The following is a 15,028-nucleotide window of genomic DNA, read 5'->3' as shown; positions in this document are numbered from 1 at the left end:
AAATAAAATAAAAACATAAAATAAAATAAAATAAAATAAAAACATAAAATAAAATAAAATAAAATAATAAAATAAAATAATAAAATAAAATAAAATAATAAAATAAAATAAAATAAATAAAATAAAATAAAATAAAATAAAATAAAATAAAATAAAATAATAAAATAAAATAAAATAAAATAATAAAATAAAATAAAATAAAATAAAATAAAATAATAAAATAAAATAAAATAAAATAAAATAAAATAAAATAAAATAAAATAATAAAATAAAATAAAATAAAATAAAATAAAATAAAATAAAATAAAATAAAATAAAATAAAATAAAATAAGACTGAAGAAACGCCTGTCCAGCAGGCTCTAAGACCCGACAGAAGAGGGGATTCTGGAGCATGCGTGGCAAACGATTTGTGCAGCTGGCGGCTGCCTTTCGAAGAGCCGCCACTCAGGGCTTGGCAAGGAGGTGGGAGTAAAGAAATAGTTTGCAAGTGAAGTTCTCGCCCTGCCCCAGCAGCCTTTTTTTTTTTCCCCCGGCCGAGCTGGAAAGCGCTAAAAAGCTTCGGAAAGCTTCGGATTTTAAACGGAAACTGCTTGTTGGGATTTGACTCCCGTTTACGGAGGAGGAGGAGGAGGAGGACGAGGCGGTTGTTTGCGCAGCCCGTGTGTGGCCAGCGTGGTAGGTTTCCTGGACTTTTTCTTAACATCCGCATTGTCTACTCAGGAGTAGAAGCTCGGATAACATGCTAGCTCCGATTGGCTCTGGAGAGGCGGTGCAATTGCCGGACCGTTGCTGGCAATTGGGAAGGGAAGAGAAAGCATGGGTTGTGAAAGCCCTTAAGTCGAGGCGTCCCTTTTGAGTTAGCAGCATCTGCGGACAAGGAGCCGAATGCCCAAATAGCCCAAGCGAGTAACTCCGTTGCCCCACCCCTGCATTGCACTGCACCGGGTCGGTCACCTTTTCTTACTCGCTTCCGACAAGTTAACCTCGTTTTGTTTTTGTTTTTTTTGTTTACCTTTGACAGTCCAGCAGACCCGGGAAGCGCACCCTGCATCGTATTCAATCCGATAAGCGAGGCGTTGTGTTTCACCACCCCCACCCCCGCCCGCCCTTTCCTTAGTTAAGAAAAAAAGACCTCTTTTTTGGCCTCCCTCCCTGAAATTGGCCCATAGCGTGAAGATGGAGAACGAACTAACTACTTTGTCTTGATCGCGCCAACTTTTTTCACCGTCCTCTCTCTTACGCGCGCGCTTATCCAGGTCGTCAGGGAGTAAAAAAAAAGGACAAACTTTTCCCACCCTTCCAAAGCAGGTGTAGTTATGCCCAGCAACGTTTGGGTGCAGAGGTGAAATAGGCACAGGGGAAAGAGAAAAAAAAAGCCACAGTTCTGAGTAAATTTTAAGCACCGGTCAAGGCTGCCATCCAGGCTTCTATGAACGCATGTGAGTTGGTCTCAAATTCCATCATGGTGCAGTTGTTGTTGTTGTTGTTTTAATTATTTACCAGTGGAGGGAGGGAGAGGAACTGATCTTTGCTGTGTTTCCAAACTTTCCAGATCTATTTCTGGCCCCGTGGAGGAGGCTGAAGTAAGTAACAGAAGGTCTGGTTAGCTTGCTGAGATATTGTTTCTTTTCCACAAGGCAACCTTGGGTTGATCTCGCATCCCCTCGTTTGCTTTCTTTCAGCCATCACCCATGAGGTCATCCTTTCTCTTCTTTCACCTCTCCTCTCCTCCATTTATTTATTTTTATTTATTTTTATTTCCAGGTTGTGAAAAATTGCGGGAAGTTAAAAAGAGGATGTAGCCAGTCTGAGAATGGGGCTTTCCACCAAGAGGAGATCATCACAATGGCCAGAGAAGATTCAGTGAAGTGTTTGCGCTGCCTGCTTTATGCCCTCAATCTGCTGTTCTGGGTAAGTTCTCACATCCTCTGATAAGAGAGGCGGTGGGGGGAACCAGCCTTGCTTAGATATACCTTCCCCCAATAAACATCTCCAGATTTTGCACCGGACAGACATAGTTGACTATCCCTGGGGTTATTTCACTCTTTTTCTTACAGAGTGTTTGAAGAAGCAGAGTGTATTTGGAGCGTATAGTCAAACAAGCAAACAAATTTAATCCAAATCACAAGTAAAGGCTGCGGGACCTCTAGAAAAAGTGAAAGGACATTAAACTGTATATTTTGGTGTTACAAAAATAAGGGCAGCTCTGAGTTTGTGCGGGAAGATTTATTTCCTCTCTTTTCCTGGGTGGGTGATCCCTCAATATGATTGAATAATATTCTCAAGATTATCCATTACAGCAGAAGTGGTCCTGTACTGTAGAACAGGGGACACCAACCTTTTGGACCTCAGGGACCACCAAACTCATAATTTTAAATCCCAGGGACCACTAATCAGTTCTGTGGGTGTGGCCTAATTTGTGGGTGTGGCTTGGTGGTCATGTGATTGGCTGGGCATGGCTTGTATGTAAATATATATATATATATAAGTTTTCGCGGGTACTTACATGTATGGTATTCAGCTTTGTTTGGGTATTTTCCCACGTCATTATAGTTGTGCTTTTAAAGTTGTAGCAACGTTTCGGCAGAATCTCATCTGTCATCATCAGGCTTCTGTATAGTGTATAGAACACTATAGAACACTATACAGAAGCCTGATGATGGCAGATGAGATTCTGCCGAAATGTTGCTACAACTTTAAAAGCACAACTATAATGATGTGGGAAAATACCCAAACAAAGCTGAATACCATACATATAAATACTCCACGAAAACTTAAGAAAACAAATATATGTATATGTATATATATATGTGTGTGTGTGTGTGTGTGTGTGTATATATATATGTATATGCATATACATACATACATATACATATACATATACATATACATATACATATACATATACATACATACATACATACATACATACATACATACATATATATATATATATATATATATATATATATATATATATATATGTGTGTGTGTGTGTGTGTGTGTGTATGTTTTCTGAGGGGTATTTGTATGTGGATCTTTGGTTATTCGGGTTTTCTCCCGCGTAAGATTGGAAGTATCTAGGCAACGTTTCGATAAAGTCTCATTCATCATCTTCAGGCTTCTGTCTTCAGCTCTGTGCTTCTGTGAGAACAGAAGAGATGATTCCACCAGGCTGTCAATCATTTGGAAGCCTGCACTCACAAACAAAAAAATCTCCACACCACAAGCCAGGCAAACACCTGGGCACAAACAGATCCCCCTGATACCTCCAGCTCAAACACACCCCAACCAGGCACCCAGATGAAACCCAGCTTCCTAACTAATGATAGCCGTCCATTTACCCAAGCCAAGCTGCACTAAAGACCTCCATTAAAGTAACACAATGCTGCCAGCCAATCAAGATACAAAAAGAGCCAAAAAACAGACAGAAGATATCAGAAACACCCATCAAGCAGAACACAGCAAACTCCGAGACCAATAAACACAGACCAAGACTCCCAACCAATCAGGATGAAGAAAAAACCATTCTGGCACAGCAATAGGCTGCCCCAAATTTAAATCTGAAACCACTGTAAAAGTCTGACCCACAGACGGACACAATACAGAAGCCTGATGATGGCAGATGAGATTCTGCTGAAACGTTGCTACAACTTTAAAAGAACTACAATGACGTGGGAAATACCGAACCAAGCCGAACACCATACATGTAAGTACCTGCGAAAACTTAAGAAAACATATATATATATATATATATATATATATATATTCTCCTAAAAAAGAGCAGGCAGATTGAATTGCTCAAAGAATCGCAGAATCATTCAGAGATCTATCTATCTGCCATTGGCTAGCTCAGTCTGTCACATAAAATTTGCTTGCAAGCAAACTCGTAAAATTAACTCACAACGCACCATGTATGTAAATATTGAATTTTTTATTTTTAAAAAGAGCAACTTTCACCCAAAATCAGGCAAAGCAGGCAGGCAGATTGAGTTGCTCACAGAATCATTCAGTGATCTATCTATCTGCCATTGGCTAGCTCGGTCTCACAAATTTGCTTGCCATGTGTCTGTACTGAATAATAGAACCTTCAGCCCTAAGGGAGGTTCGTCTGTGCTTAAAAGCAGATCTAAAGACTACTGATCTAAAGACTAGCTAGAAAGCAAGAAATCCAACCATTTCCTGCTTCCTAGCTAATCTAAATCTCCCTGCACAGCAGAACAGATGATGGTTGGAAAAAGGAAAAATAGCAATTTAGTAGGCAAGTTTGCCAGGTAAGGCGTGAGTGGGCGGGGAGGATTCCTGCGGGCCATGTGAGTTGTGCAGACTTGTGTTTCTGCACAGCCTGGATTAATTGCTTTGGGGGGTGCTCTGGGGGTGAGATTTCTCTGCGGCCCACTAAAATTTTCTCACAGACCACCAGTGGGCTGCGGGCCACTGGTTGGTAACCGCTGTTGTAGAAAACATAACGTTGCACGGATAATAATTCAGTTTTGTTCCCAGACTACTTGCCAGAAGTTATTACTGCAAAATAGATGGTACAAGAGAGATATTTTTATGGATATACAACATGGACATTCACAATCAGCTTGAGGATTCTGAAGCTGTGTTTACAATATAGACACTTAACTTCTATTATTTTCATTAGCATTCTTTTTCATTAGATTTAGTAGACCTTGTGTATGTATTTGTTATAAAGGATGGGTTAGGTCTGAGAAAACTGGAGATCACTTTACATAGGACATTTTGCTCTCTTTGAGGAGGATGGGTGGTTCAGAAATGTGAAAAATAAACTAAAAATAATTCAATTGGCATCGCCAACAAGAAGGGTATTTTGGTTCCTTGGGGTGGGATACCAGTTACTGACATGGACTATATGGATCGTCTATTTCAAAATGCAGTGAGTTAATTCTATAGAGTTTAGATATTACCCCCAATTAAGTGATTATACTAAAATCTGTTTTTGTTCCTGGTACATTTTAAAGTCAATTCAAAATGTGGGTTTAAATCCATAGCTTTAAAAGATTGTAACCAAAATATTTCTGATTACAAAGAACTGTATGATAGAAATTATATATAAGTCTCACCAACTTCCAAAATGATCTGGATAAAGATGGCTACTTCATTACAGCAGGGGTCCCCAACCACCAGTCCGCGGACCGGTACCAGTCCGTGGAACATTTCCTACAGGGCTGCTGGTTTGCTGGGCGCTGCCATCTTGTTTGACGAGAAAGTGCTTCCGGGTGAGCTTTTCCAGTTGGAAAGCGGCATTTGGGTCCTGAAGGAATCCTTGCGCCTTAGTTTCATCGAGGGGGGGGGGCTTTGAACGAAACTAAGGCGCGAGGATTCTTTCAGCACCCAAGGCAAGGCGAGCCGAGCGACCGTCCCGAAGCCGTCCTGAAGCGAAGCCCATCGACAAAGGTACAAAGGAGGAGTTGAAGGTGGTGGGGAGAAGTGGGGGACGGCTGGCTGGCTGGTCGCTCGGCTTGCCTTGCCTTGTCATGCGTGCTGATCCCGGTACCGGGCCGTGGATCATTTTGTGATGCCGGTACCGGGCCGCGGCACAAAAAAGGTTGGGGGCCACTGCATTACAGGATCTCAAATGTATCTCAGACCTCAAATATAGATAAAGCCCAACTGGATCATGGAGTTATCTTAGCTAGGCAGCCTTTCAAATATGACACACTCTAAAGAACATTGATGGGATTTTTATTCCAGCTTTTACTATTTGGAAAGAAGATGGAACAGGCATGTACAGAGGTTACCTGGTTCCATTTTTGTTATTATTTATAGTTTTACGTAAGTAAGTATTAACTCCTTTATCAGTCAAAATGAAACAAATGTTCCATTTGGTATTATTAAACCTCCCATGTGGGCATTTGTATTGAATTGAATACTTCATTTGACCAAGCGTGACACAACAAATACCTTAACACAACAAATTTGTCTCTGGTACAAAAAACTTTAGATAAAGCCCTGTATTTCTGTTAATATGACATTTTTTTCTGTGTTACTGTCTCTTGGCTTTTGGGGGGGAAAGTATGCCAGAATTGATATTTTAGTAATTCTAGTGTCAATTTTGTTGTGATTGCTCTATAGTCTGCTTTTATGATATCTGAAGAAAATGTGAATTTAAAAATTGCTGAGGCAGAACTCTGGCTAATAAACACATGAAAGTGTAATTAATACAAAGAGCAATTAGAAAATAAAATATTGTTCTTTTTAACTATGTGTGGAGGTCAGCAGCTGCTGCAGTATATTTAATAGGCATTAATAAGCTTTGTGGTTTGGCAAAGGCACTCTTGTATTCATACTCTGCACCATACCATCAAAAATATTATGTATCTACAATTATATAGTTAAATTTGAGTTCACCAAATAACTGATGTTATTCTTGATATTTTTATATCTGCTTGTTGCATCAATATATTCATTAAGATGATTGGCACAAGTTTATCCTGGTATAGTAAGTTACTTGTCCTAAAGCATTGTACTTTGTTTATATTTATGAACTGCTTTCAGAATATTTTATGTAGATTTCACTATTGAAATTAATGGCAAATATTCAAAGTATTTTTAAAGCATGCTGTGAGATTGACTTTCACCCTTACTTATTTCAGAGTTGAATATTATGGTATTAGCATTGAAAACATTTTGATATATCAGCTATACTTTTTCCCTTATAAAGAAACCAACACCCTACTAAAATGGTCTTCCTTTTAATAGAATACATTGGAAGTCAAGTTCTTCAGACCTTAGTAGTTCTTCTACATAAGGTGCAAGATTTAGGTGGCTAGACAATAGTTATCCTAAAGCTGGGCTGTCAAGCTCCCTGCCTGTGGGCCGGATGTATCACATGCTGGCTACGCCCATGCCCGGTTTAGCAAAGAGGGGGAAAGTCCCAATATGTCATGTGATGCCACCGTGACTACATGTGTTTGACAACCCTGCCCTAGAGTCTTGGACAAAGACATTTATTTGTTTGATTATTCATGCCAATAAAAGAGGATGAAGAAACATTTTAAGGGCATAAAGAACATTGAAGCTCCTATTGCTAAAATCTCAGGTTTTGCATTAGAATAGGATCATGAAAATCTTTAAGGCCAAGAAACACTTTGACCATTGGGTAAATAAATTAGGTATGAATAGCACAAAGAGATGGTTAAGTATGTTAAAATTAGTTGTTTGCTAATAACATTTTGAATATTTCAATTTTAGGTTCTGTTAACTGGAAGAGAAGGTCGTCTTCATCCCCATATAATTTTCCTCAGTTAGCAGAGTGCAGGTTCACCTGGAACTTTAACTCAGAAGCAGTCAATTGTGGTCCCTTAACTTTTGTTTTATGTACCTTAAATGGCTAGGTTGAGCAAAGGATTGAAGTTCACAGAAGTTCCCATTTAGCTTCATTCAACCTAGGGACATTGCACTACTACTCAGTACTTCTTAGGTTCTTCTAGAAAAGGAGGCCCATTTGAGTGCATTTTGCCCAGAGACTTCCGCAGCCTGGGACCAGTCCTAAAAGCTCTAGATCAGAGGTCTCATTCTCGCGGCCCGCGGGCCAATTGTGGCCCGCAGGACGATATCCTGTGGCCCCCACCGTGATATGAAAGTATAATATTAGTACGTTCTCCATGCGCCGCTAGCTGGCTAAACACTTCTATGTGCGGCCCAGCCTCACCCAGACTCTGCCTCCAGCGGTCCCCAGGTAAATTGTGTTTGAGACCCCTGCTCTAGATTAAGGATACTACAAAACGAAAGAACAACACCGGCTGGCCACCAACAATATATGAGCTTCTAGAAGGCTTTGATGTAATCCTAAAATGGCCCTGAAGTGATTAGGGTTAATTTTAACAATAGGAAGAGGAAATGATCAAATAATTACCCTGTTTCTCCAACAATACGGCCTCCCCCAATAGGAAGTCCCAGCATGTTTTATAGGCATGAAATGAAATTAAGCCCCTCCCCCCAAATTAAGGCCTATATTAAAACATGCGAAATGGGGGGGAATGGTGGGGGGGCTTGCTGTTAGGAAGTACTTTTGTTGCACACCTGGATATGGTGCTGCCTGCATTGACCCCGATACGAAGTGCCCCACCAATGCCGAGGTCAACATCCAAGCCGTCGGCCGCCCGCCCGAAGATGCAAGGGGGGGGGAATTAAGTCACCCCCGAAAAGACGGCCTAGCCATTTTTTCGGGGCTCAAAAAAAAAATAAGACCCGGCTTTATATGAGAAACACGGTATTACATGATTAAATGTACTAAATATTTAATATATTTTAGTCACAGTTAAATAAAAAATAATAATTTACAGTTAAATTTCCATCTTAGTTTTGCCTAAAAAAAAAACCCCACACCTTGGGAATACCTGTCAAAATGCCAAATGCCTTTGGCCCAGAAAAAGCTCAATCCATTAACTAGAGATGGTAGCCAGAATCCAATCATCTGTAGAATACTTGCTCTATTGGGAAAGGCTTTTACGTGGGTGATTGTGTGTGTTCTGCTTGGCTTCAGTGAAAAAAAACCAAGATAGCCAGAGATGAATCTGTTCGAGAAATTCCTTGTTAACAATTGTCTGTTCAGGGCAGGCCTAAACTTGATGTTTCAAACTTGTCTTGTTTGCTTGCATGTTTTAACCCAGGCTTGTTACAGCAGGTTTTCAGAAGACAGTTGTTTTAGGATTCATTATAAAGGAAGGTTCGGTTTCTGATCTTTCCAAGCCTATAATATAGTATTTATAGACAATATAGACAATTCTCAAATTGTAAGTAAAATGTTTCAGAGCTGGACTTTGTTCAAGCAACACATTCAATTTTGATCTTAAAAGAAGATATTGGTAGACACAAAAGGGGCTTCCTATAACCAAGGCTGTAATTTTTTTCAGGCAGAAGCTCACAAAACCAGCAGAAACTATCTGGGGGGGTGAAAAGAGCAAGATAAAATGACATACAGTTTCATGCAATGCAGAAACAATAAAGATATCTTCAAAATGTGTCATGTCTATAAATGCGGAATTCGATCGTGGCAGGCAAGAAAAAAACACCCTGTGGCTTAAAGCTTAGAATATCTTGTACTAGTGATTGTCGAAAGCTAGAAATAAACAACCAAGCACGAGCAAGTTAGGCTGAATAAATAATTGAGATATGTCTGTAATCAGTTATACATTTCAGCATTTGGAACTATCCAGTGTCAGGGACAGGCTGGGCCAGGGATCTTGACCTCGCGTAATTATTTACTTAAGAGGATGTCCTGCCTTTCCTGGACGGAAGGCCAATCATCCTTTCAGGAAAAGAGTCAGCATTTTTCAAAATAGCATTTATATTCACCTAGTAAAAAAAAAAAGTGCAATATACTGTCTCACTACTATCTTTAAGACTTATCACTGGATATATTTCTCAATCAGAGTGTAATTCTATCTAATTGATTCATTTGCTATATCAGTGAACATTCTCTCTATCAACTAATTACCAGTTGCTGTTATTTTAGGAACAGGCCACATAAAATCTCCTATGTAATCTTAGCATTCCAAGTGTCTTAACCAAGAATCTGAAACATTTCTGTCCTTTCTGAAAGGCTGTTGCTTAAGCTTTGGAAGTAGCTTTTAGTGTTAAATTATTTTCTTGTCATGCTAGTGTAAAACATTCATATATTAGATGTCCAAAAGGCTATAAATTTCCTTTAAGTTTTACTGTATGTTTCTGGGAAAGCATATAAATGCCATATTTTTTACAAGTCCCAGATCATGCACACTGTCAAGTCAACACCAAACAGTTTGATTGATTCTCTTGTTCCTCCTATGTTCAGTTCTTTGCCAGCTATGGAAGGAAAAACATAGGTGCTAAAAATGCCATTCTGTTTTCTCCTGTGGCAGCTCTGCAGAATAATGCATTTGAATTTGGCACAAAATTGCATATCCTTATATCCTCCAGATGTTTTGGCTGTGACTCTGATTATTCCTGCTTGTCAGATCATGTCCTTTATCTGCTCCTTATTTGTTTTCTTTGTGTTTGAATCTGTTGTGGTATTTTAATTTAATTATTACATTGTAGTCAGCTGGTCCCCAATTAAATTAAATTATGGGAACTTATATTCAAAACATTTGGCAGATGCCAGGTTCAGGAAGGATTGAATTAACACACAAGACTGAAGAAGACACAATGTTCTGATACATCAAAGAAATACTTTGAAGTTGGAAGCTTGGGTGGCATATAATATTACTGAGGCATTTTCTGAATGTATTGTTACAGCAGAGATTAAAATTAATGGGATTGATACAATGGCTCAACAGTAACATTTCATTGTATATTTAAGCTATGGTACCCAGTTTAGAAAAAATCCACCTTATGTTTGGATTAAGCTACTTTGAGTGCAAAATTAGTTGCTTCACACATACGCAGAGATGTATCTTTTCATCAGTAAAATCTAACATTTGACAAGCTTCACGTACATCAGTCTATAAATAACACACATAAGTACATACACATGGCTGCAATGCATTTTTAATGTCCGAACAACTGTAACTTATGTAAAAGGGATGTTTAAAACTGGGTGGGAAGGAAACGTGTCAGTGCTTCAGTGTTACAATGGAACCATTTAGACACCGTGTTACCCAAAGTCAATCAAATGAATTGCATAGGTTTTGGAAAACTTACAAAAACTCAGTATAATTGACTGCATGTAGTTCAGCTCTATTTAAGTCAAGTTTGGCTTAATGTGAATAGATGGCTCCATTGAGAATAAAGATTTCATGTCAGATGTTTAAACCACTCAGACCTGACTTCCAGCAGAATTTGAAAAATCACCATTCCGATTGGTATCTTCCTTCCCTTTTCTCTCTCAAATGTAAGAAATAGAAACCTCCTTTCTTTATGAAATTTTCTGGCAATCAAATTGTCCACTTATTGACTGTTGGATTTGGTTTAGATAGATGGATAATTCAAATGAAGTATTAGATGCTTAGAGTTTCAATGTTTTCTGTATGTCTTTTTTCAAACATACACAGTACACATACCTTTTTCTAGATGTAATTTCAGCACATCCATGAAACTCAGGGGTTACAGTACAATTAAAAACAACAACAGTGAAGTCACTGAAAGAAACAGGGTTAAAGATGGAATCGGAGACCATGGAGGATTGTAATCGGGGATAATTAAGTCCCATTTAGGCTAAACAGAATCAAAATGCTTTCATTAGCTATCTAAAAACAATTAGAAATGGACCGTCTGGGTATTTTTTTGTCAGATACAGTTGAGGTACAGTTCAAATTATGGTGTTTAAAACAGAATTACTGATTTTTAAAAAAAATCATGTTCATGTGAGAAAAATAGCCTACTACTACTTAAATATAGTAGACTTCCTAATTGAAAATATTTTCCCCCAAGATTAATTATAATTGGGCTTATAGTTTGCCATACAAACTATATGATGCAAAAAAGCAGACACTAAAAATCCTGTGTGTTGGACTTTGCACCAATTAAAATGAAATTCTTTATTAGCAGTTCCATGCTGTGAAAAGCTTGGTTCCTACTAAGGTTTAGTAATGATGCCCCGATATGTGTCACTATGACCAGATCCAACTTACTTGAGAAAAGGCAAGTTGGTTCACAAGTCAAAGCCAAGCAAAGAAGATTCTAACCACAGGAGAAAACCAAGCGGCATTCCAAGAACAAAGTCTTATCCCCACCATCATCTTTGCCTTGAATTAAATGGTCAACTGGCCATCAGTATAAATCTCACTGAAACAATCCAGCCTTATAAAACAGCCTTCTCCAACATGGCATCCATGCTAAGATTTGAAACTGAGTTACATTGAATTAAAACGTGGCAATTTACTATTGCTGGTGACCATTCAAAATTATGATGGATCTCCTCAGGACTAATTATGACTTGGACTTGAAATTCTGATGCTTCCCCCCCTCTATGGTCAGATGTGATTGCATTTTGGGTGCTATGTACAGCATCCTGTGGACAGGTGACCACTACAACTCTTTTGTTGGAAATTGGTGTATTCTTCCAATGGATTCGCTTAATGGCTGCAGGGGTCATTTATGGGGGGGTGCTTAATGAACATAGTGGTTACTTAATGACCACAGTGTTCTCTTAATAACTGCTATGATTCACTTAATTATCACTGCAATTTTTTTTTTGTAAAATTGGGTGTGGTCACTTGGTGACCCCCTTAACAACCAACATAATTTACAACCATAATTCTGGGTTCAATTATGGTTGTAACTCAAGGTCTACCTGAAAATTACACCATCCATACAATTTCTAGTTGGGTTTATTTTTCTTCTTTAGGCACATAACATTTGTTTTTCTGCTTGAAAGGAGACTGGAATAAAGGTTCTGTGTAGAACATTTTTTTTAATTTGAGGTAAGTTCATATTATTCCCTAAACAGAACAATCGATGTCCCAAAGCTTTCTCCAATTAAAGCAGAATTGAGAGTAATGTCTTAAGAAGTATTTCTTCATTAGAGCAACCTTAATCAGTTTTCCATGTAGCAGACTTGGAAATTGACTAGATTGTTCCTCTGTTTTATTACTGGATTTAAATATGAGATTCTTGACATAACTTTTAAGTGGCCCTGACATAATGTGGTAGTCATTTCTATGATCAGAATAATAGAGCAGAATATTTGGGTTCCCAACACAGCAGGCTGGAAACATTGCTCTGTGCACTTAGCTGAAGTAATTGCTATTGCTACATGAATAAATTGCTGTAGGTTCTCTGTGAATTCCTTTAGAAAAACAGCAGCAAGAGAATTAAGAATTTTCTATTGTAGTATCCTTCACAACTATTGAAGGATGCCTCCGATTTATTTGTAACTGGTTTCAGATGAGAGCCAGTTTGGTGTAGTGATGAAGGTGCTGGTCTAGTCACATATGAGGCATGAAAGCTGGTTTGGTGACATTGGGCCAGATACCCACTTTCAGGCCAACTCATCTCACAGGGTTGTTGCTATGGGGAAATATGAATACAGGTCATTACTTCATTCCTTAGTCATTCCTTCATTTTTCAGTAAGAATCTCTCCCATTTCCAATAGATTACTAAAGAGGTAACAAATGAATAAACGTTTTCTTAGAATTATTGACTTTCACCCGTATTTGGCTATCTCCTTCTAGTAATTTTAGTGCAGTAGAAACTTCTGTCAATGGCAGATGTTTTCTCTGCAAAGTATTATAGCACTCTTCAAAGCCTCAAATCTTCTCAGTGCCATAGATTAAAGAAGAAAGTATAATTTTTAAAATTAAAGTTAAATGTTTCTGTAAAAGATATATGAATTAATAAGATTATAACTTTTATAATGCTGTGGCAATGGCTTTGTTAATATACAATGTCAAATTAGGCAAGTGTCTGATTTAAATTGAGCAAATATAGCTTGAAAATCCATGGCTTCAGTGCTTCTTTCTAAGGCAGTTGTACTATTGGTACATCAAGCAAAAAATTAACAGTGTGATGGTGATGAATATGTATTGTTTTGATGGTTTAAATGAAACCAGAAGTTATTTGAGTAGTCATTTGTAACAAGTTAAAACATAATATTGACTACTGTTGTGTATAATATAACATAATGGAAATGTATAGAATATGTTTAGAACTCCACAGCCCTGAAATATTGACATTCTTAATAAAATGTGGCATTTGCAAAGAAAATGACAATCCATATTCTTCTTACCTTGATTGAATATGAATTTAATTTATTTTGTTAAGCTTAGTTCTGTCTTGGATGTGATGAGAGACAGCTAACTTTCTGATGTGAAAATACATAAGTCCAAAGCCACAAGCAAAAATTTTTGTTATCAAAATGAATTCCATTATAATGATTGTGATTCCTACATAATGAATACAACCCAAAGAAAGCTATTTATTTATATTCCAATATAAAGGCTTCCAAATGCAATAACTGTAAGTGTTGACCACAAAATGCTATGGAAAGCAGTTTAATTGATTTCAGTGAAATTGTCCAGCATAACAAATTGTTCAAAATTGTTCAGGTGGTTTCAAGATGCAAAATGCCCAGTGTTGGTGATGAAAACTGAAGTTTTAAAATATTTTCCATTTTAATAGCTATGATCCATTTGAAGTTCTTTTTTGCTTAACTATGGCCATGAAGGAGCTAGGCTTTAATCACTGCATTTTACTCTTATAATTAGGATTGGGGAAAAGATAATAGCAGAAACACAGTTTGATCAGGTTCTAGAATATTTGGGATTGTTGTACATCAGTTCAGTTGTTCTCCAGGATTCAAGAGAGTTCCAGGTTTTTTTTTAACCTCATTTCTTGTCTTTTCCTAAAGACTGAGAAGAAAAGGCAATCTGTGCTCACAAGGACAGTTATGCTCTTAAAAACTTTCTAAAAATGTGCAGTAAGGAGGGCTGGCCAAGCATATTCAGATAAAGATACCAATTTTATCATGTGCACTTCAAAACAACTTAATGTTTTTCTGCAACAGATTGACACATATTCCTCCCAAAATCAATTTTTTCCTTTCTGTTGTAATGGTGGGGCTATGATTTGGAGTCCCAGCTACAAAGCAACCCACATCCAGAGTATTCCCTTTTATCATAGTTTGAAAGATTTTGCTCAAAACACCAGAAATGTGGGAGTGGATGGATCGGCACTGAGTGTGGTGAAGATAAAACAGAAGTTGGATATCTGCTTCACAAATGAAAGAATATAACCATTTTTCTAACATCTGGAAATATCAGGCCGCACCCACTGCATCAAAAATGCATTTTAAAGAACTTTTAAAACTTAAATGTAATCTTAATTGTAGAAAGCTTGATAACCTAGGAATAATTCATCCTAACTTATCTTTATTTCTTAGATACTAGCTTCTTAACTGCAGTGTTTTTAAATTTTATTAATTTTGATAGGTGTGCTTTAATATGTATAGATCAGGGGTGTCAAACTCACGGTGTCATATCGTCACCTGACGTATCGCGGCTTTCTTCCTCTTCACTAAAATGAGTGGGCGTGGCCAGTGCATGACACATCCGGCTCATGGACCACGAGTTTGACACCGC

The 15,028-nt window shown here is 37.9% G+C and overlaps 1 protein-coding gene across 2 annotated transcripts in view; it reads left to right on the top strand.

The window, feature by feature from the left end:
* Window positions 1–1,586: 1,586 nt before the first annotated feature.
* Window positions 1,587–15,028, top strand: part of TSPAN12 (tetraspanin 12) — a 63,876-nt gene continuing 50,434 nt past the window's right edge. Inside the window, exon 1 of one of the 2 annotated variants that reach the window (XM_087969354.1) lies at window positions 1,587–1,912. In XM_087969354.1, coding sequence (XP_087825480.1) covers window positions 1,847–1,912 — 66 coding nt within the window. In that variant the 5' untranslated portion in view covers window positions 1,587–1,846. The remainder of the gene's footprint in view (window positions 1,913–15,028) is intronic. The other variant, XM_087969355.1, reaches the window with a different exon arrangement.

This window comes from Notechis scutatus, chromosome 6, assembly GCF_049901735.1.
Source record: "Notechis scutatus isolate UNSWTSFEM ecotype Mainland chromosome 6, rNotScu1.2, whole genome shotgun sequence".
Classification (NCBI taxonomy): domain Eukaryota; kingdom Metazoa; phylum Chordata; class Lepidosauria; order Squamata; family Elapidae; genus Notechis; species Notechis scutatus.
This window is presented reverse-complemented; position numbering and strand designations above follow the sequence as displayed.